This window comes from Cynocephalus volans, chromosome 14 (genome assembly GCF_027409185.1).
Source record: "Cynocephalus volans isolate mCynVol1 chromosome 14, mCynVol1.pri, whole genome shotgun sequence".
Taxonomy (NCBI): Eukaryota; Metazoa; Chordata; class Mammalia; order Dermoptera; family Cynocephalidae; genus Cynocephalus; species Cynocephalus volans.
Window position 1 is genome coordinate 84,220,631 of NC_084473.1, and position 24,095 is coordinate 84,244,725.

At 38.4% G+C, this 24,095-nt stretch overlaps 1 gene segment (V, D, J or C); it reads right to left on the minus strand.

Annotated features, from left to right (window-relative positions):
* Positions 1–8,145: 8,145 nt before the first annotated feature.
* Positions 8,146–22,671, minus strand: LOC134362600 (immunoglobulin kappa variable 1-39-like). The segment is given in 2 exon segments: positions 8,146–8,468; positions 22,617–22,671. Coding segments are annotated over 2 exon segments (378 nt in total).
* Between the last annotated feature and the right edge of the window lie 1,424 nt (positions 22,672–24,095).

Here is a 24,095-nt window from a genome sequence, read left to right on the forward strand (position 1 = left end):
AACTTGAGAGAAATGTACTGAATATTACTAAGAAAAAAATACAGAAGACCCCAATACATGGAATGTTGGACCTTGTTCATGAATTGAGAAACTGAATAATGTAAATATGCTAATTCTCCTCAAATTAATTCAAGACAATCTCAGAGAATTTTTATTGAATAGAAAATATCTTTCTGAAGTATTTAAGGATTTTCAAAATGTAAAAATTAATAGGAATAAAGATGGAGCACTAACAATACCCAATATCAAAGCCTGTAAAGAAAAACAGTAGTTGAAATAGTATGGTGCTTGCAAATTAATAGACAAAAAAGCTGGTGAGTCTGAGAGTCTAGAAACTTGTTCGTACATAAACAGTCACATGATTTGCAATAAAATTACCACTGCAAACTAGTAGAGAATGTTTGTTTTTTAGAATAAATAAATTGTTCTGTATGAATTGGATATCCATAGGACATCAAAATGAATTACATCTACATTTAAAATATACAACAATTAATTCTAAATTAATAATAAACATAGCTGTCCAGTTTGCTCAGTTTGTTTGAGTGACACCAGGTAACGCCAAGTTCAAGAGTTCAAATCTCCATACTGGCCAGCCACCGAAAAAAATAAGAAAAAAGTCAATGTTAAACTTAAATTTGAAATGCAAAATAATAGTTTCTAAAATAGCACAAAAACATATCTTGTGACTATGCAGGTTGGAAAATATTTCTTAAAGAAAATACATAAAGGAACAACCATAAAATAAGATTAATAAATTAGATCTCAATAGTACTATTTCATTTTATAATGTTTAAAGAAAACATATACAAATATTATTTGTTAACTACATATAGAAGATATGAATTGTAGGAAAGAAAGTCAAAATATAACAATGAGAAGATTTAGAATTGTGGTTGAATTGGTGGAGGGAGTTAGGCACGTGAGAAGATAGAGAACTCATATTTTGTGTGGTAGGTTCACAGGAGCTTATTATGCTGTTATAAATGAATTAATGAGTGAGTGTGCTGGTAAATAAGTAAATAAGGAAGAGTCTTAGATGGGCCAATGACAGAGATGTATTATAAGTCAAAATGTCTATCATTGCAATCGATTATTGTAATTCATTATAATGAATTAAAACAATTAGTATAGTTGAAAAAGATAAAATTAAATGAACAAACACACTCAAAAACAACAAAAGAAAGAAAGAACAGAAAGAGTAACACAAAATCTCATGAATATTCCAGTAAAAAAAATTAAGCAAAATGTTTTGAATAATCCATTGAATTTAAGGAAAAATATCACAATAATATGTGAAAATGTAAATATAAATCTATCAGATCTCCTGGCATATTAGAGAAATAAAGCCCTAAATGCACAATCAAAAATGAAAAACTAAAAGAAAACTAGTATGCTAGGCAATCACAACTAGAATGTATTGTTGAAAATCAATAAATAATGGAGAAGACAGAGGGGAGTTTTAGTCACTGTACACACAATGGAAGAGTATGAAACAGACAGAAAAAGGAGACTGAGACAAATCCAAGAACAAAATATTTTCCTAAACTAGAATCATTATGATAAAAATAATAATGAGAAACATAATTTAAAATAACACTCCTGAGTCTACTAAAAACTAATGAGTCGAAATTTTATGGATTCATGCAATTGTAACCAAAAATTTGTAACGGAACACACAGATAATTTGTTACATTTAAAAAACGCAAATAAATAAAAACCAAAAAATCTAAGGAATGTTTTCAGAGAGATAAAAATCAGGCTTGCTTCAGGTTCCTGGTCTGGGGAGCAAAATAAATGCAGGTGGTCACGTCTCTCTCAGTCTAACACCAATGCACCTCCACATCTCCATGGGTGGTTCAGGTAACAGTGAGGAGCTGATCAGAAATTTATATTCCAGAACCACCTTTGTTTGGTGCTTTGTGATCTTTCTTGATGGCCCTGCAACTGCATCACTCTTTTTTAGAATTCATGAAGAGTGTCACTCAGGTAGCCACAGCAGTGTGGGTGCGAGGTTGACCACAACTGCCCACATGAGCAGGACCCAGGCTCGGACCCCAGTGAACCAACACCCTTTTCTGAAGATGCATCCATCAAACACACCCAGACTCAGGCTCCCATCTCCTTAACAATCTGAGAAATGAGAGTTCACACTCTGATCTACATGAAATCCAGTCTGGGATTTACCTGTGTTCCTCCAAATTGTGCTCTCCTTGGGTGGCAAGTACTTGCTGCAAGGACTTTCCCTTCTATAGTCTGAAGGCGTTTTAGGGTTGCATTCTCCAGCTCTGAAGCTATCTCCGCTGATTCGACTGCTTTCTCTAAAACAGTTAAACTCTTTTGCATTTCTTTTTCGTACATCCCAAGAAAGCAGAAAAGGAGCATCTGTATTTGTCGGGAGAGGGTGCTTAAACACCAATGACAGTTTTGTGAAGAAGCAGCTCATGCCATTAATCTTTCCACAGTATTAAACGTGAAAAGACAGAATAGTCTCAAACTCAAGATATTCAACAGGTCATTTGGGCCAGACTATCACCCACAAAGAATAGAAACCTATGGTTGTAGTGCTCATTTGCAGGTAAATAAAAGATGCTGGAGGACTCTGGATCTGCCTTTAACAATGTCTTTTGATTATTTTTTCCTCATATACCTATTGTGAGTGGTTCAAGGTGAAAATGAATAACATGTTTCATAAAATTTACCCTATTTTCCTGATCCTCATCACAGTAACTCAAAAGGCAGCTGCAGGAGTGAGAGAAGAAGCTGATACAGGTTGGACTCAAGGATCCACAGCAGGGATCATGTCTTGGCCTGTAGCACTCTGTGAGGGATGTAGAAAGCAGGTGATACTGTGTAGTCTCCTTATCTGTGAGCAAGATGTCTGTGCTGGACCAAGGCCTCTGAGTCAGGATAAAGTCAGATGGATGCACTTATTCTGAGAATCATAGCATCCAAACCTAGCTTTGCCAATGTCAGGCTCAGTCACACTGAGACTTAGCTAGTCCAACTGGTCATGGTGATCCTTTATGGAAACCAGAGACCAGGTTAACACAATGATTACTCTGTCATCTAAGTTCAGTAATAGAAGACAAATGCCTCAGACATTTTCAAGAAACTATGACTATTATTATAAATTGCTTTATCTTACATTATCAAATATTTTAAGAAATAATTATTCTTCCTTCACCCTGAATACTGGTACTTTCTTCACATAATGCACAATTCCCCCATCCCAGCAAGCATATATTCTATTTGGATTATAAATTACTATCAAAGGTAATTTCTGCCTTTCAAAATCAGATGTATAGTACTCAAAAACCTCAAAGTGTAAAAACAGCACTATGTAAAATATTTACATAACAAGATATTTCACTCAAAACATGAATTTTAGATGCATATGTAGAAATTGAGACGTGAATATCATAGATAAGTAGGATGAAATACACTTTTCTATATATGGAATAAAGTGTTGAAATGATAAAGAGAAAATATTTGCATATATAGGTTATTTTAAAAAATCAAAAGTCATCTGCTGTGCAGACCTCAGTCCTATCTACCATCTCATCAAATTATTTTCCAGAGTTACTCCCCAGTTCCTCCACCATATTGGTAATCACCTGTGAAAATAAATAAGTCATAGTATATTCATAGAGAAAAGAATTCTTCTGAATAAAAGGGGAATAAATTACATCTGCCAAAACAACATAGTTAAAAAAAAAAAAAGTTAACCAAAAGAAGTGAGACACCAAAGTGTAGATACTATATGATTCCATTTATATAAAGCTCAACAACTGAGAAAATTGATGAATATTGATCTACAAAACAAAATAGAACAGAGGAGGACTCAGGTAGTGGTGAACAAAACATGGAATTGACAAGAAAGGAGCTTGGGGCTGCTTGGGTTGCTGGGAGAGTGTGTATCTTAATCTGCATAGAAGTCAGAAGGGGACATGTGTATGTGTGTGTCCATCCACCTGCACACATCATATTCACTTTAAATACACTACACACTTCACTGTGTTCAGTGATATCTGAGGAGGAATTATGAAGCCAGAGTATCAGAGTCTGTCTCCAACTTTCCCCCATAAGCACCGGAACCTGAAGCAATCTAAGCTCTGAGAACCTCTGATTTCTCATCCATAGAGGATTAATATGAGATTAATTGCACTAGATCATTAAACCATTAGTGCAGAATCAACACACAGTAGGTCTTCAAACCTCAATAAATGGCAATTGATGGTGTTTCTGTTGTTGCTGTCATTGTTCTTATTATTACAATTATTTCCTTGGATGTGGGTTTTTTTTTTTTGTTGTTGTTGTTTTTGTTTTTGCTTAGTTCTCTGCCTTTAATAATATCTATTCTAGAGAAGAGACTCAAAGACCATGCTGTGGATGAATTATTTGGCAGGCCTGATCTAGAAATGTCATATTAGAATTAATCAAGGTTTGAGGATTTTGTATTTTCAAGAAAGCACAAGCTATGGAGGGGGAATAAAGTCCCTTGCAGGATGCTTGAGCCCTGGAAAATGTTCCTGGAAATACACCCCATACCTCTGAACAGACCATAAAGGAAAGTGCAGCTGCTGGAACCAAAGATTCTCTCTACACAACCAGCCTGGGAGGAAGGTTCCTGCTCAGGAATATAACACTGGGGGAGGAACTGTCCAGTCCTTCCTGTTCACTGTGATCCACTGCACACTAGGTGTTAATGTGATCCCTGATGTGTGTTATCATATAGGGGTCCAGGTTTGGTTATTCTTTTGGCATGTTGGATGCGCAGAAGTGCCAGTGGTCATATGTCAGCTGAAATTTATATTATTGAGCCCATGCATGGATGACAGTGAGAAAGTGACTGAGTGAAGTCTATGTGTTGGATCACATTAGTTACTGAGAACTCCTTGCTGTATAATGGCTTTCTGATGGGTATCAGATAGGAAAGCCATTATTTTCAACTATGGCACATTTTGAAATGACCAGTCATAGATTTTTCCAAAACAATTTTGCCTACAATCGTTCAGCGACATTTCTTCAAAGTCCTGATACTCTGTCAAAACCAGCAGTCCATGTCATTGAATTGCCAATCTCTCCTTGAAAAGTGGCAGTATCAGATCATCTCTGACAAAATACCTGAAACTGGGTAATTTTTTTTTTTTTTGTCTTTTTGAGACCGGTAAGGGGATCGCAGCCCTTGGCGTGGGTTCGTCCGCACCGCGCTCAGCCAGTGAGCGCACCGGCCATCCCTATATAGGATCGAACCCGCAGCGGGAGCACCGCTGCGCTCCCAAGCACTGCACTCTCCCGAGTGCGCCACAGGGCTGGCCCCGGGCTGGCCCCGGGCTGGCCCCTGAAACTGGGTATTTTGTAAAGTAACATTATGCACTGCTTACAATTTCAGGGGCTGAGAGGCACAAGGTCCAGGGAACACATCTGGAGAAAGCCATTGAATTGTGACCCCAAAACTGCCTGAGGCTTGAATTATGTAATCTAAGTTTTGTATATTAGAAACTCGGCCCCCATTGTGACTGTTCAGAGGGTAGGAAATCCTATTATGGTAATTGAATGGTGGAGCCTTGAAGAGGTGATTGGGTTGTAGGACCATGCAGTAGTGAATGGATTAAAAATGGTGGGTAGGGGTGCGCTTCTGAGGGCTTTAAAAGAAAAGGAGAGTCTCTCTCTCTCTCTCTCTCTCTCTCTCTCTCTCCCCCTCTCTCTGCTTCTACCATCTTGAAATGTGAGACCCCTGGGTCACGGTTGCCATCACCAGAGGGACTTTGGATTTCCCATCCTCAGAAACTGTAAGCAACAAGTGTCATTTTTCGTTATAAATAATCCAGTTTCAGGTATTTTGTTATAACAACACAAATGGACTTGTACAGCCATGTTGGTGGGTAGTGTCTTTTCACAGCAAACAGGATGTCACCCAGAGGATAGCAGAACCACAGAAAGGTAGGGAGAGAGAGAGAGAGAGAGAGAGAGAGAGAACACACTTCATGCACTGTCCTTTAAAAGTCCTCATAACCACACCCATGACCACCTTTAGACCATTAACTTACTCATCCATTTACTATGGCATAATCCTCACAATCTAATCACCTTTTCAAGACCTCACCTTTCAATTACCATGATAGGATTTCCCACCCTCTCAATACTGTCACAATGGGGCCCAAGCTTCAGTGAGTTTGGAGGGACATCCAATCCACAGCAGTGACCATCAGGTGTAACCGTTGGAGATTCCCCACTGTGATGATTTCCATTCTTCCAGGCCATCCTTAACTATGACAGTGGAGTGTCATCACCAGACCAGCATAAATCAGCTGACAAATAATAAGGCAAAAAAAGTCTCCAAATTCAAAAACAGAAGGAAACATCTGGATTAACATAGACATGTATCTTCATTTAGACATAAAAAATTTTTATATATGTAGACAATTAGGTATCAAATATATACACACCTATATGTGTAAATGTACATGCAAATTTCCAACAAATTTTGTAAGTTGACTCTTTTACTCAAACATCATTTAGTTTTAATTTCTTCATAATATCTTCATTAACGGGTTACTAAACATTCATACTGAGGCCATACATTTTATAAGTTATATTTATCTATACATGTATATATGGAATTACTGTATTGACCAGAATTTGCACAATAATGATTGGTAACAAACCACTTAAAACTCACTGGTTTGTAACACTGAGCAATTATTTTCATGTTCATGGACATTCATGTTAACAGTGACTGGCTGAAGCAGGTGTGGCTCAGCTGGGGGCCTCTGCAGCAGGCACTGAGCTTATCTGCAGCCTGTGGATTGCATTTGATCTGAGGCCAAGGCTGAAGGACAGTCACTATTCAGGGTACGACATTCTCACAAGATGTAATAGGAGTGAACAGAATCTTCAAAGCAGCTGCACAATAAGGCCGATATTTGATCGTGCTGTTATACTTTTTATCTCTTACCATCTAAAAAACATTTTGAAATACAGTTTTTAGTTAATTAGAAAGTAAATATGGCTGTCCTTGTTTTAGTATGAGGCTTGCTAAAAAAGTAGATTTTCATTCAGTGCATCTCAGGTGATTCTGCTGCTTTGCATCTGTAATATGCTCTCTGTGATGCTGATGATGCTGTTGAAATCCAGATGATGTTTTAATAGGAAGGAAAATAATGATACATCCATGCTTTGTTGTCTTTGTTTTTATTTTTTTTTTTGAGAAAGATTTTCATTTCTTTGTGAAGTACTCATTGTATATTTAATGCAATTTCCTCTTTTTCTGTTGCCTCTATGACATAATGAAGTTTTCTTGCTGTGATCCTACTTTGCCAATGACACTTAGAAGCACATCCACAAGTATTGTGGGGCCATGCGCTAAAGGACAAAATTCTGAGAATTAAGGATATAGTTATCTTATTGAGCTGTGTGGCCTTAACTTCCTATCATCATCATCGATTCTGAAAGCACATTTCTCAAACTCCTTTTCCCTCTATGATTTCCTGGACTTGCTCAGTGAGGGGCCATCCCTGATGTTTGAAAGTCAGAAGAGGAGAATTCATTACTCACCACTGGACCAGCAGGTGGACACGTGCGCAGGGATGAGGATGGGAGAGTCACCTGGTGAGGGGCTGCAGGCAGCTGAGAGCATCAGCATCCCCACCATTGGGATTCAGTCAGGTCTGAGCACCACATGGTTAGGCAGCCTGTACCTTTACTTGCAGATGCACTCGAGATTCTCAGGGATCACCAGAGATTCCTTTTTACCTAGTGTCTGCTTCCCTCACTATCCTATCACCTTGACTTTGAAAAGTTGTGGTATGGCCCAGAAATTCCTCTTTTAAAGAAATTCCTACTTGAAATACCAAGAGTAGCTTCTCCTTTGCTGCATCCCATGAGACTGAGGCTGCAATCCAGACTCTTCCCAGGTAGTGATCTCTGCCCTTCATTAAGTCAGGAGATGGACTATCATGTCTGTGCTGCTAGGGCTGAGAAGAGGGACAGAAAATTTGTAGAGGAGCCTCCTTGCCCCTTCTACAAGCATTCTCATGACTTTCAGAGTCTAGCTGCATCTGAGAAATGCTCTCAGCAGATAGAGGCAGCAGGAGGAGCAGCTGGGGCAGCCCAGCCTCACACTTCCGCTTTCCTGGGGGTTTATGTTCGGGCTTGTAACACTGTGGGAGGCTTACTATTACTTTGTTGACAGTAATAAGTTCCAACATCATCAGCCTCCATGCTGCTGATGGTGAGAGTAAAGTCTGTCCCAGATCCACTGCCACTGAACCTCGAGGAGACCCCACTTTGTAAATTAGATGCATAATAGATCAGGAGCGTAGGAGGTTTCCCTGATTTCTGCTGATACCAATGTAAATAACTGCTAACACTCTGGCTGGCCTGACAAGTGATGGTGACTGTGTCTCCTAGAGATGCAGACAGGGAGGATGGAGACTGGGTCATCTGGATGTCACATCTGGCACCTGAGATGGGAAACATAAAGACATACATCCACACTATTAATCATAGTATAAGAGGACTTCCCTGAAGTGCCAGGCAGTACTGACCATACTGGCTGAGTAAATTCCTAGTGTTCTCCCTCCTTACCTTGGAGACAGAGTAGCAGGAGACCCAGGAGCTGAGTGTGGGCCCTCATGTCCATGCTGTGTCCTGACTGGGACTGAGAGTCCTGCACAGGTTGTGAGCAGCCTGTGAATAAGACTTCAGGACAGTGGGCTGTGCCCTAGACACATGCAAATCTGAACAGCTGCAAGCATGACGTTTCAATAACTCAGCTCAGGCCCAGGTGTCCGGAGACTGACTATGGCAGCACAAATTTGCCTTCAGAGAACGTATTTCTCCCTGGGGGCCACAGAGCAGAATTATTCTGTTGTCCTGTGGGTAGAGTGATATTTTGCTGAGTTTATGGTTCCTGACCTGCTTTTCTTGTTTTCCTTTCCTCAGAGAAAGGGCCAGTCAGAGAAACAAATCTCTAGAAACTATAAAAAATTTGAAAATCTCCCTGTATTTGCTACATGTTGACCTCATGGAAGCCAGAGAGATGTTCCTTTTGATCTAATTCCCGGAAATCCTTGATGTGGAAAATCATCGGTACTACCAACTAGAGGTGTAATGAAGTATAAGAACAATAGATAGGTAATAGATTTATTTATATACTTTTTTTAAAGAAAGAAAGAAAGAAAGAAAAGCAAAAAATATTGAAAATACATCTGAAGTATAGTATCATGATTTGCAATGAGGGTATATGCCATCGCTAACCTGTCATCTCCAGATAAGTGATTCTTGTTCTCCAATTCCGAGTGCTTTTTTCACCACTTCCATCGAAGCCATCCAACATCAGGGTTATTCTCCCTCCAAATCTGACAAATCTCAGCTAGTTTTCTAGCTCTTTGTGCCATTACACATTTCCATGCAAGATGTTTTCTCAGTTGTTGGATCACTCCATAAACTTCCATATTCCTACATCATCAAATTATTCTAGTTTCTAAAAGAAAACTGTTCTTAATTGCTGGGTTTAGGTTGTTTGGCCCATTCAAGTCTAGGAGAAAAATATGCAACACGATGAAAGGGAAAGCCAGGGTGTTGCACTAGGTGTTGGAGCCCACACGGTATGGAAAAGGCATTCATAGTGCAGGGTGGAGAGAAAAGCCCACTATGGGGTGTTGCAGTTAGGGCTCAGTGTCCCCACATGGGAGTGCAGGTTGTGGGGATACTCTCTTCCCACTCACAGGAAAGCAAGGAGTATAAGGGATAATGCCAGTGTGATGTGTCTGAAAAAACTTGTCTTCAAGTAGAGTGTAGGTGTCAAGGACAATAGCAGATTGGTTTTACCTGGAGGGATTGATCAAATAAGTAAATGCAGTGAGGATAATTGGAGACAACATTCTCAGTAGTGGGGAAAAGTTACAAATAGAAAAAGAAATAGTACAAGAATAAACTCTAATTTTTCATTGTAATTAGAGATTTCAGTGTAAATTCATAGTTTTTTATTGATATAGATAAAAATGTGTGTGAATAGATAGATAGATAGTAGTTCATTTTCCAAGAAGCAATGACACATCAGTCCCAACAAACAACTTTAGTGCCCAAATATCATTTATTTGAGTATCAATCTCCACTTAAAAGAATCAGTAGTTCTTGGATAAATGAATGATTCCAAGTCTAGGATAGGGAAAACACAAGACGGGCCTTGACCAAATTTGGCCTAAATTAGGGAAGTTTATAGAGAATGATGAGGTAGAAAGAGCATGTGTTCCTATCCAGCTAGAATAAGGAATTGATTAGACTAATCAGTGGAATGTTAACTATGAAAATAAGTAACAATGGTAACATATTATGATCCATTGAATTAACTATATGAGTTCACATTTTGATTATGAAGTGGATATTAACAATACATCAAATGACTTCTCTACAAATTCTTATTTACTTAAATTTAATTTTTTTTAAAAAAGACAAAGTGCAAGGGTGAAGTCTGGCAGACACCAGCTTCATCCATGTTCCAAGTGAATGTCATCAGTCCTGGGACAGATTGAAATCATGAACTGCCTGATCAGATGCAATAAGAACACAGCACCCTTTCTGGATATTCCTGAGCAGAACTTAAACAGAATGAAAATTCAACCAAATGCATACTGAAAGACATTCTACCAAATAACAGGTGAGTAGTATTCCAATATGATAAGAAAATGAATGGCAAGGAAAGACCGAAGAACTGGTCCAGATGGAAGTAAACCAAAGATGCATGGGCCAATCAAGGCAACATGTGAATCTGGACTGGATCATTTGTTTTAAAAGACTTTAATATGACTATTATCAAAACTATAAATGAAACTAAGGACTAGGCACAGTGATGAATTAATAATGATTTGGTGACTCCACAGTAGTATTGCTAGTATGTAAGAGCATGTCTTTTTTGTAGGAAACACATAGTAAAGTCTTAGAGCGGGAGGCCTAAATGGTTCAGGAGTCAAAATAGTACTTTGTATTGTACCTAGAACCTTTCAGTAAGTATAAAATTGTTTCAAATTTAAAAAAATTAAAAAAACATTTTCTGCACAGCATGTTAAATTTACTCTAAAGCATTGTATAACAGCACTATACCATCCTTTTTATCATTATAAGACCAAGTAATTTACTATACTTTCACTGAGGGGACACTGTGGTTTTTCAAACAGGAGTCACTCACAGACAAATTGTTATCCATTGAAATAGGTCTCTTTTATATCAATTCACTAAATGGCCTTTGTATAATTCTTGGTTTGGGAACCTTCGTATTCTAAACCTCACAACCATTCAACCTCATTTCCCACAGCTCTTCAGCATGAAAGCTCCAACTAGTGATGCCCAACATAGGGATGAGAAAAAATAATTTTTAAAAATATTGTTTCTTTCTTCCAAGAAACAAGATGCTGACATTGATGCCTGGATTAGAACAAGCCTAAATCCCTGAAACAGCCCAGAACAATTCTTTCCAAAGCAGGATGAAGATCAAGACCAGAGCACGTGAGGAACTGCTCTGGGTTTCAGAGAAGACAGGGAGGAAGGGAGTAGGAGGATGGAGACCCAGCCAGCCCTGCTGTGAGTGTAGCAAGGCCAGGGAGTCCTCAGGAACCTACAGGATCATAAAGGGACCTTGTGAAAACTGACAGAGAAACAGAAGGAGAGAGATCCACAGAAGGGAACCAGGGATACCTGCAGAAGTCCTCCTGAGTGCTCCACAGAGCATTGATCATATGATGCATGTGGAGCACTTTCCCAAGGCTGAAGAAAGTACGCCTGAAGGATTTGATGAAAATTGTTCAGTCTCCTCATTTTATGCCCTGAGTCAGTGCAGCAGGGTGAGAACCCAGCAGCTCTTCCTGTGCTTATTAGCCCTCATTTTCAATGACATGCAAGACAGTTTGTTACACTTTTCACTGTGTAATAGAGATGAGGAAAGGATTACTCAAAGCATCATCAATGCGATGAGAAGCCCAAAGTGGCTGCACCTCAGCAACTCCTCTGTTAGGAGGAGAAAACTGGGTACACCCCAGATTCCAAGTTAGCTTCTGTTTTTTATGGTAAAGACAAGGAAATTTCTCAAGAAAAATCAGTTGATTCAATCATTGCAAAGGAGAAAAAGACATGGGCAGTGTTACAAAAGTTATCTATGGTGAAATATAGCTTAAACAATGAAAACTAGTAACATCAGAAAATTAACAACATGACTTTCCAAAGCACAATTTCTGAAAAGCTAAGTTGGTCAAACTACAATCATTATCTAAGATATAACCTTCCCTTAAATGACATAAGCAAAAGTTGCATTCTTATGATAAAATCTGAGTATAATTATCTCTAAAGTTTCCACCAACAAACACCTTGCTTCTAGCAAACATTTTTTCGCATCTTTCCCTTTAGCAATTCTTAACATCTCTGAATAGGATCAGTATGACACGACCTTTTAGCTCTACAATCATTAAAGTTTACAATCTCATCCCTAAGCAGTGATTAGAGTTGATTAGATGGGCTGTTGTCATGCTATCTGTAGGCTGTGCCTCCTACCCAAGGACTTTTGTCCCATACATGCATTTACCTAAAAACCTTATTCTGAAAAATCAAAAGAGAATCAAGATTTCAAACCCTCTACAACAGTTCACGCTGGCCTCTTATGACAGGTCCACAGGTAAGTGTTAGAATTACCAATAAAAAGAAGGTTGTGATAATGCCGTTAGTGTGGATTGATCATTGTTATCAGTTACCAATGTCAAGTCCACTGAGAATAAGAGGATTTACTGTGGCTATAAAATACTCACAAATTATTGGGAAGCCTTAAGGAACAGGCTTCAGGCAAAGCCTCTAGCCTCACTGCAGATGCAGCCTGTGGAAAGAGTCCCTGTTGCCTGTGGCTTCACATTCAGGCTTGGCTCCTCCAGGGAAATGAGCTGTTCCTCGTACTGTTGGCCCCAGAAGTCCTGCAGCTCTGCCACCAGCTGTGAGATCTGACCTCGTGGACTGCAGCCTGTGCCTTAATCTTTACATCCCCATTTCAGTCTCTTTGAGGTTCATCTGTTTTCATGGGTGCAGGGGTGATTTATATCCCCTTGTGCCTTTCCTTCACCACTGCACATTTTCTCAAACTCAATTACTTTTTTACTTTTGTGTGTGTGTATGTGCGTGGCTGGCTGGTAACGGGATCTAAACCCTTGACCTTGGTGTTATAACAATGCACTCTAAACAACTGAGCTATCTGGCCAATGCAAACTCTCAGTTCTTAAAAGATCAAGGGCCATGTGTTACTGCCTAACATTATGCAAGTCTTTTCTTCTGGAATAATAGCACACTCAGTGCTCCACAAACTACAGAGAAACCCAAATCCCTTCAGGTCAGCATCCATCTTCTCTTGCGGGTCATGAATTTAACCTGAGATCTGTATTGTAAAAGAGAAATAAAAACCAGTACTTTATATATGTGATACGTTAAGGAAAAGGGTAAGTGTAGAAAGAAAACTATCTACCAAAATGTATGTATGAATCATCCCATATTAAGGGATCTGTTTCCTTGACATTCCTCCATCCTCTGGGTTCCCATAACTCTTTCTGTAGACCAGAAAGGCTGAACGTCATTTCCTTGGCACCTGATAATTTTGTGCATATGCATGTGTTGTATGCGTGTGTATGAGTCTATATCCACAAATATGGTCATGTAAGTTTTAAAAAACGTGAATATATGTAGATACAAATTTGTGCAGCAATCTATAAATACATCTGCATACATATTGTATATGAACACATATACACACTTATGTATAAACATGTTTTATTTATGAAATGTGAGCTTAATAATTTTCCATAAATCTTTATTACACAGGTGGAGTCTCCTTCTAATAACTCTGTTAACTGTTGCTATTGAAGAGGACACACAAAAAAATGGAAAAATACTCCATGTTCACAGTTTGGAAAAATTAATATTGTGAAAATGACCATACTACCAAAAGTGATCTACAGATTCAATACAATCCCTATCAAAATACCAATGACATTCTTCACAGAAGTAGGAAAAACAACCCTAAAATTTGTATAGAACCACAAAAGATCCCAAACAGCCATAGGAATCATGAGCAAAAGAAATAAAGCTGGTGTCATCACACCGCCTGACTTCAAAATATACTATAAAGCGGTAGTTACCAAAACAGCAAGGTAGTGGTATAAAAACAGATACACAGACCAATGGAACAGAATATTAAACCCAGAAATAAAGCAGTGTATTTACAGCCTGAAGATTCTTTATAAAGGCAAAGAGCGAACTGATAGAAGAAAAGATGGTCTTTTCAATATGTGATGCTGGGAACACTGAAAATTCATATGCAGAAGAATAACTAGACCCCTATCTCTCACCTTTAATAAAAATAAACTCAAAATTGATTAAAGACTTAAATGTAAGGAAAAATACATAAAATTATGAGAAGAAAACTTAGGAAAAATATTTAAAGACATCAGTCTAAGCAATGACTTTATGAAGAGGACCTGAAAATCACAGGCAAAAAAAAAAGAAAAAAAAAAGTAGGCAAAATGGATTATATCAAACTAAAAAGCTTCAGCACAGAAAAAAAACAACAACATAATCAACAGAGTGAAGAGACAACCTGAAGAATGAGATAAAATATTTGGAAACTATGCATGTGACAAGGGATTAATTTCCAGAATGTACTTGGAACTCAAATAACTCAACAATTTTAAAAAATACCATTAAGAAAAGGGAAAATGAACAGAATAGACATTTCATCAAAAGAAGATGTACAGGGCCGACCCTGTGGCTGACTTGGGAGAATGCGACGTTGGGAGTGCAGCGGCGCTGGGAGCGCCGAGGCCACGGGTTCGGATCCTGTATAGGACTGGCCTGTGCGTACACTGGCTGAGCGCGGTGCAGACGACACCAAGCCAAGGGTTATGATCCCCTTACCGGTCACAAAAAAAAAAAAAAAAAGATGTACAAATTGCTAACAGCTACATGAAAAAATGTTCAACATCTTGACTCATGAGGGAAATGCAAATCAATACCAAAATGAGATATTGTCTCACTCCGGTTAGAATGGGTGCTGTGGATTGATTGATTGATTTGCATCCTCCAAAGTTCATATATTGGAATCTTAATTCCCATTGTAACTGTTGGGGTGAGAAATCCTCCTATGGTGGTAATTGAAAGGTGGGCCTTGAAGAGGTGATTAGATCATAGGACCATGCCTAATGGATGGATTAATAACAATGGTCATTGGCATGATTCTGAGGGCTTGAAAAGGAGAGCAGTGAGACTCTCTCTCTCTCTGCTCCACCATTCTGCCTTGTGAGACCCCTGCAGTACTGTCACCACCAAGGCTTTCAGCAGATGTCTTCCCTGGACTTTAGACTTTCCAGCCTCCAAAATTGTAAGCAATAAATTTTGTTTTCTTATGAATTACCGAATTCCAGGTGTTTTGTCATAAGCAATGGAAAAGGACTAATACAGGTTATTATAAAACAGGTAAGAAATAACAAATGTTGGTGAGAATGCAGAGAAAGGAAAATGCTTATATCCCATGGTTGGGGATGTAATTTAGTACCACCATTTTGGAAAACATGCTGGGGATTCCTGAAAAAAACTATAAATAGAACTAAATTATGATCCTGAAATCCCACTAGTGGGTATATAAACTAAGAAAAGTAAATCAGTATGTCAGAGAGATGCCTGCATTCCCGTGTTTATTGAAGCTCTGTTCACAATAACCAAGACATGGAATCAGCCAAAGTGTCCATCAACAGATGACTGGATAAGGAAAATGTGATGTAAGTATTTAAATATACATTTAAATTTAATATAAACATATATATATATAAATATATTTTTGTGTGTGTGTATATAAATATATATGTGTATATATCTCACACATTTACACAGTGGGATACTATGCACCTGTAGAAAAGGAATGAAATCCTGTCATTCGTGGCACTATAGATTTGCTTGGAGGACGCTATGGTAAGTGAAGTAAGATAGAAACAGAAAGAGAAATACCACATGTTCTCACTCATATGTGGAAGCTGAGAAAGTTAATCAGGTAGAAGTGTAGAGTAGAATGGTGGTTACCAGAGGCTAGAAGGGTGAGGAGGGAGGGGGCATAGTGAGAGGTTGGTTGTGGAATACATAAGCACAGCCAGATGGAAGGAATAAGATCTAGTGTCCTATAGCACCATAGGGTGACTATAACTAACAGCAATTTATCCTATAGTTCCAGTTAGCTAGAAGAAAGGATTTTGAATGTTTCCTATACAAACAAATGATAAATGTTTAATGTAACAGGAAGAAAAGCGACTGTAGTCAGCAGGATTTCAGAGAATGTTCAGAGTATGAGGGAAGGAGGCAGAGAGAAATGCATAGGAGAAGCGCAGAGGATTCTTAGGGCAGGAAAACTATTCCGTATGACAGTGTAATGGTGAATAAATGATATTATGCATGTGGCAAAACCATAGAAGTGTAGAATACAAAGAGGGATCCCTAAGATAAAATTAAGTTAATAATAATATATCCATATTGATTCAAAATAATAACAAATATACCATACAATTTTATTATGTAAATAATAGGAGAAAATGCGTATGTGGGAGGGAGGAGGATATGAGAACATTTAATTTCTGCTGAATTTCTCTGTAAAACTAAAACACCCATAAAATAAAGAAAACCACAAGTATTAATATTGTAGGTAAACTTAGCACTAACTTTCTTTGTTAGATATTTTTAATGAATGAGTTAAATTTTACTCTGTTTATTTAAATACCTTTTAGAGTTTGATTTCTTCTGTGTTTTCTATCTTGTTATGAATGGTTTTCTAAGCATACATATTAATTTCATCAGTTTTCATAAAATGTATCTATCTATATGTGTGGATATTCAATATTTTATTGGTCAGTTTTACTCCAATAAGGGTGTGCAATAAGCCACTCAAAAATGCAGTGACTTACAAGGCTAAGCACGACTTTCATGTTTACAGATGTTCACGCTAACAGTGGTGCAGCTGATCCAGACAGGCATCTGCTGGGTGGTTCTGCTGCAGGTCACTGAGCTTGTCTCCAGCCCATGGATTTGGTTTGATCGACAGCCATAGCTGAAGTGGCAGTGACTACCCAGGGCAATGAACAATATCCTGAAGTCAAGAGAAATAAGCAATTTTAAGTTCGAACATCTGCAACAGTCGTACCCAACATTTGGCTTTATTCTTTAGACTTTGGAATTACTCAGATTTTAAGAAAATATTTCCTCCATTCAATTCTCAAAGTACTTGATTATACTATTGACCAATAATGTTTTTCAACATTTGGCATTTAAAAAGTCAAAATTAATTACATGTTCATGATAAAATAATGGCATTTTTCGAGCATGTGACTTTACACAGATTTCCTTAACTGGCCTCAATGAATAAAAACAAAATTCAACACATGCCAAAACCTCTTTAACTGAAGTAAATATTTCCTAAAACATAGCTTCTTATTCCTTCAATAGATACCCTGTCATCTTGTTAACATGCAGATTGTCACTTAGCAAGTCTACGGTAGGTCTGTTATTTGCACACTCTCAGTGATGCTGATGATGCTGCTGGCTTCCGGACAGATTTTGAGTAGCAACAGTTCTTAAATTAAAGAAAAAGAAGGTTATAGCCTTACATCTGTATGTATACATTTCGTCAACAATGTCTTTTTAAAAATTTTTTTTTCACATGATTGCTATATTTTTTTTCATGTGATTCCTTATTTTCTATTTATCCATGAAATGTTCCTGCTATAATCCCAGACTTGCTGATATTTGGAAGCACGTCAAAGTGCTTTCTGGTGTCATCCCAAAACTGACAAATTCTGAAAGTTTCAAAATAGTGACAACACTGGGTTGCCAGCTGCTCATTCCCATCATCACTATCTTTCTGGAAGCACTTTTGCCAGAAATGCTTTTTCCTGCCTGGTTTCCTGTAGAGCTGTTAACATGGGTCCTGAGATTTGGAAGTCAAAAGATGAAGATTGGATACAATCCATCAGTGCCAGAAGCCTAACACAGGGACAGAGTTGAGGACTGGAGAGTCTCCCGAGAGCTGCTGCAGGAGAGCATCAGCACCCCCACCACTGGGCTTCCCAGACAGTTCTGAGAACCACATGGTTAGGCAGCTTATAAATTGGCTTCTGGAGGAAAACCAAAGAGTCTCCTGCTTCCAGAATGCGCATCTCTGACTACCGTGCACATATAGCATTTTTAAAAAATTATTTTATTTACTTTTAATTGGAACATAGCTGACTGAACATATCTGTGGGTAACAGCATTGAATATCAATACCTGCATGGAATATGTGATGTTCAAGTCTGGATAATTAGTATATTCAACACTACACACTGCAATCGATATACAGGGCCCTTTACCAATAACTCCCTTACTCCCCTCCCCCTTTCCCACCTATGCTAACCTCAGTTTTGTTCTCTGAAAGTTGAATGTATTATTGTGATTGCTGTATCTTTTTCTTTCTTTCTTTCTTTCTTCCTTCCTTCCTTCCTTCCTTCCTTTCTTTCTTTCTTTCTTTCTTTCTTTCTTTCTTTCTTTCTTTCTTTCTTTCTTTCTTTCTTTCTTTCTTTCTTTCTTTCTTTCTTTCTCTCTCTCTCTCTCTCTCTCTCTCTCTCTCTCTCTCTCTTCTTTCTTTCTTTCTTTTGGCTCCACATATGAGTAAGGATATATGGTATTTCTCTTTCTGTGCTTGGCGTATTAAACTTAACATGATTTTCTCTAAATTCATCCTTGCTGTTGTAAATCGCAGTATTTCTTTCTTTTTCCTGACAGAATAGTTTTCCATTGTGTAAATATAGCACATTTTCCTTATCTGGTCATCTGACAATGAACATTTTGGTTCCATTGGCTATTGCAAATAGAGCTACAATAATCACGGGAGTGCAGATATCACTTCAACTTGATGATTTGCATTCCTTTTGGTATATACCCAGCAGTGGAACTCCTGGATCATATGGCAGTTCTCTCTGCAGTTACTTGAGAAAATCCTTATAATTTTCCTTAATGTCTCTACCAATTTACAGTCCCACCAACAGTGGGTCCTCTTTCTCTGCATCCTCGCCAGCATTTGTTAGTTTCTGTCTTTTTGATAATGGCCAGTCTAACTGGGGTAAGATGATAACTTAACGTGGTTTTCATTTGCATATCCCAGTTGCTGAGTGATGTCGAGCATTTTTTTTTCTGTTGACCATTTGTCAATCTATCTTCTTTAGAGAAATGCCTATTCAACTCCTCAGCCCATTTTTAAATCCAGTTATTTGTGTTTTTACAGTTAAGTTGTCTGAGTTCCTTGTATATTCTGGATATTAATCGTTTGTTGGATTCTTAGTTTGCAAATATTTTCTCCCACTGTATAGGTTGTCTTTCACTGCATTATTTGTGTTTTTTTGCTATGCAGAAGGTTTTTAGTTTGATATACTCTCATTTGTTTATTTTTCCTTTTGCTGCCTGTGCTTTAGGGGTCCTTTTCATAAACTCTTTGTCCAATCCTAGTTCCAGAATTATTTCCCCTTTGTTTTCTTTTAGGAATTTTACAGTTTCAGTCTTTAATCTATTTTGAGTTGATTTGTGGATTTGGAGAGAAGTATGGGTCTAGTTACATTCTAAAAGATGTAGTTTAGAGTTGCATGACCTGTATTTAAAAGTTTTTTAAAAAATTCCTCATTGAAATTCCTAAAGTGGGGTTTTCCTCAGTGTATAAGTCCCAAGAGATTTCATAACTCTAACTCCTCACATCTTATGATATCTGTTCTTCATAAACTTGGGACAGACCTTGTCATGTCTGTGCTTCTGGGGAAGAGGAGAAACAAAGAGAATTAGGGTTCACAAAACACAATAAAGCAGCACATCAAAAAATTAAATATTATGATCAAGTTGGATTCATCCAAGGGATGCAAGGATGGTTCAACATACACAAATCAATAAAATGAAGGAAACAAACAAACAAACATGATTATTTAGGTAGATGCAGAAAAAGCACTTGAAAAAATTCAATATCAATTCATGATAAAGACTCTCAGCAAATTGGGCATAAAAGGAAAGTATCTTAAAGCAATAAAAGCCATATACGATAAATCCACTGTAATAAATGGGAAAAATCTTTCAGCTTAATTATGGGAAGAAGACAAGGATGCCCACTCTCACCACTCCTATCTAACATAGTACTGGAAATACTAGCCAGAGCAATCAGGCACGAGAAAGGAATAAAGGGCATCCAGACTGGAAAGGAAAAGGCAAACTGTCCCTATTTGCAGAACATGAATTTCTATATAGAGAAACCAGAAGACTACTACTACAAAAAAAAACTCTTAGTGTTGATCAACAATTTCAGTAATGCTGCAGGTTACAAAATCAACACACCAAATCAGTAGCTTTTTACACTCTAGGAACAAACTAGCAGGAAAAGAAATCAAGAAACCAATCCCAATAACAATAGTCAGCAAAAAGATAAAATATCTAGGAATCAATTTAATGAATGAGGTGAAGGAACTCTGCAATGAGGACTATAAAAAACTATTGAAAGAATTTAAAGAGGAAACAGAAAGGTGGAAAGATATACCATGTTCTTGAATGGGAAGAATTAACATCATGAAAATGCCCACTGTAACCAAAGCCATCTACAGATTTAATGTGGTGCCCATGAAAATACCAATGACATTCTTCAAAGAAATAGAAAAAGCAATCCTGACATTCATATGTAGCAACAAAATAACCCGAATAGCCAAAGCAATCCTGAGCAAAAAATAGTAAGGCTGGAGGCATAATATTACCCAACTTCAAATTATATTCCAAAGCTATTGCAAGCAATCAGAATGATGCTGGCATAAAAACAGACACTCAGATCAATGGAACAGAACAGAAGACCCAGGAAGCAACCTGCATAGCTACAGCCAACAGATCTTTGACAAAGGCAACAAGAACATACCTTGGGGAAAAGACTACCTCTTTAATAAATGGTGCTGTGGAAATTGGATATCCATATGCAGAAGAATGAACCTTGACCTGTACCTCTCACCATATACCAAAATCAACTTAAAATGGATTAAAGATTTAAATATAAGATCCAAAACCATAAAATTATTAAAGAAAAACTTAGGGGAAACATTCCAGAAAGTTGGGCTGGGCAAAGACTTTGTGAAAAAGACCCCAAAAGCACAAGCAACAAAAGAAAAATTAAACAAATGGGATTATATCAAACTAAAAATCTTCTACACAGTAAAGGAAACAATCAACAGAGCAGAAAGCAACTTGTGGAATGGGAGAAAGTATTTGCAAACTATACATAAGACAAGGGATTAACATCCAGACTAAAAAATAACTCAAATAACTATTCAGTACCAAAAAGACCAAATTAAGAAATTGGCCAAGGAAATAAATAGACATTTTTTGAGGGAAGATAAACAACTGACCAACAGGTTCCTGAAAAAATGTTTTCACTAACCATCAGTAAAATGCAAATCAAAACCACTTTGTGGTACCATCTCACCCCAGTCAGACTGGCCAATATTAAAAATACTGAGAATAACCAATGCTGGTGAGGATGCAGGGTAAAGGGAAATCTTCTACACTGTTGGTGGGATGGTAAGTTAGTACATCCATTATGCAAAACAGTATGGAGTTTCCTCAAACAGCTACACATTAGAATGACCATATGAGTCAGCAATCCCACTACTGGGTATATATCCAAAGGAATGGAAATCATCATGTCAAGGGATACCTACACTCCTATGTTCATCACAGCTCTATTCGCAATAGCCAAAATATGGAAACTTAAATGCACATCAATGGATGACTTGACAAGGAAAATGTGGTATATATATATATGGAGTACTACTCAGCCATAAAAAAAGAATAAAATTCTGCCATTTGCAACAACACAGATGAGCCTGCAGACAATTATGTTACATGAAATAAGACAGAGAATGAAACAGAAATACCACATATTCTAACACATAACTGGGTGCAAAGAAGGAAAAAAGAAAGAAAAAGGACAATGAATGAAAGAAAGAAAGAGAGAGAGAGCGCGCGAGAGAGAACCACAAAAATACGTTGAACTTTCAGGAGAGAACAAACCTAAGGCTACTAGATATAGGAGGGAGTGATATGTTGGGAAAAGGGCATAAAGAAAATTTATGATTTGTAATAATGAATATGTTAATAATAGTAATAAAAAACTTGAGAAATCTCAGAGTCCAGGCTGCTGATGTTGAGAGTAAAATCCGTTCCAGATCCACCTACACTGAATCTTGATGGGACCCCACTGTGTAATCTGGATGTGCTGGAGTTCAAGTCCTTCAGATCTCTCCCTGGATTCCATTGCTACCAGTGTCAATAACCACTAATGCCCTGACTTGCCTGGTAGTGACGGTGATTCTGTGTCCGAGAGATGCAGGAAGGGAGGATGGTGACTGGGTCGTCTGGATGTCATATCTGGCACCTGAGATTGGAAACATAAAAACAAATATCCACGTGGTTAATCATGTGAAAAAAGGACTTCACTGAAGAGCCAGGAAGCACTGACCACACTGGCTGAGTAAACTCCCACTGTTCTCCCTCCTCACCTGGGAGCCAGAGCAGCAGGAGCCCCAGGAGCTGAGTGGGGTTCCTCATGTCCATGCTGTGTCCTGACTGACACTGACTGATGCACTGCATGTCCCCAACCTATGACTAAGTCCGCAGGGCAGTGGGCTGTGCTCCAGAGACATGTAAATCACAAGGGCTGGGGCAGGGCTGATCACACCTGCAGGGCCGGCTCATCTCAGTAACTCAGTACAGAAGCAGTGTCCCCAGATGTCCCAGGTCAGAACAGGGCAGCACGGATTTGCCAGCTGAGAATACATTTCACCCTCAGGTTCATTTAGTTACAAAAGATATATTTGAGACAAATGCCAAAACTTGAAACGGATTTGAGAACTACATGGGTTTATGTGTTTTATTGTTTTGTTGGGATTGTGTAGGTGATTATCTTTGTAGTGAGTACGAGTCAGGTCTTAGAGGGTGGAACTATCAGGTCTTCAGCTTGCTCTCAAGTTCTTCCAGCAAGGAGTAGGGGTGAGGTAGGGACAAACTTTGTGCTTCACATACATTTCTATGGCTGAGAAATCATTTCCTCATTTAAAATGAAAAAAACATACTTTAGAAGAATCACATTTATGACATTCAAAGTGTTTTGTAATGGCCTTAAGCCATTTTTCTTACCAGTATAATATCAACCAATTTTCTGCAGATCCAAAGAGATAATAAGATGTTTCCTCGATGTTTGTGTCATGCACAGATCCACCATTATCCAATACTATAGGTCTTCTTAATACCCAGAGACTAAATGGGCTGCACTTCATTCTTGGACTTCCATATACTTCTTCCTTTCTGCCATTTGGTATTATTTCCCACAGTTAGTCAGCATGAAGAGCTGACTAGTGATGCCATGTATGATTTCTTCAACCAAAAACTGCACCTCAGTGCATGTCCCAGCCATGCACCATAAATGCCACTTTTCCCTTTAACTCTTTAGCAGTGAGTGGGGACATCGTCCTGACCCACACAGCAGCCTCCCTGTCTGAGTCTCCAGGAGAAATAGTATCCAATAATTTGAACCCTTGTATCTCACATCTGTAACTTGGCCATAGATATCCCCGCCCAGTTCATTAGCAGGAGAAATAGGACCAACTACATCAGCATCATTGTCCTGCAGCCTGGGGATCACGGATGAATGACTACAGGTGGCCAGACCACAGTGGCACAGCCTGTGCTCAAATCTCCTGCTGCCCATACTGGGTCTGAATTTCGAGGGAACCTGCTTGCAATTGGCCTTCCAGGATCATGTTTCAGAAAGATGCAGCACACGTGGGAGATCCTGATTGAAAGTACACATCTTTTGGGGGGTGGATGTAGTAGTCACTGCTGGTATCCTTGTATTTCCTCTTCACTGTCCTTCTGCTCTCTGTCCCTCATTGCTCTCTCTGAAGCTGTGGAAGACAGCTCTGCCTGCACACATGTCAGACCACAGTCCTGGTAGGAATATCCACTAGGACATCCTCAAT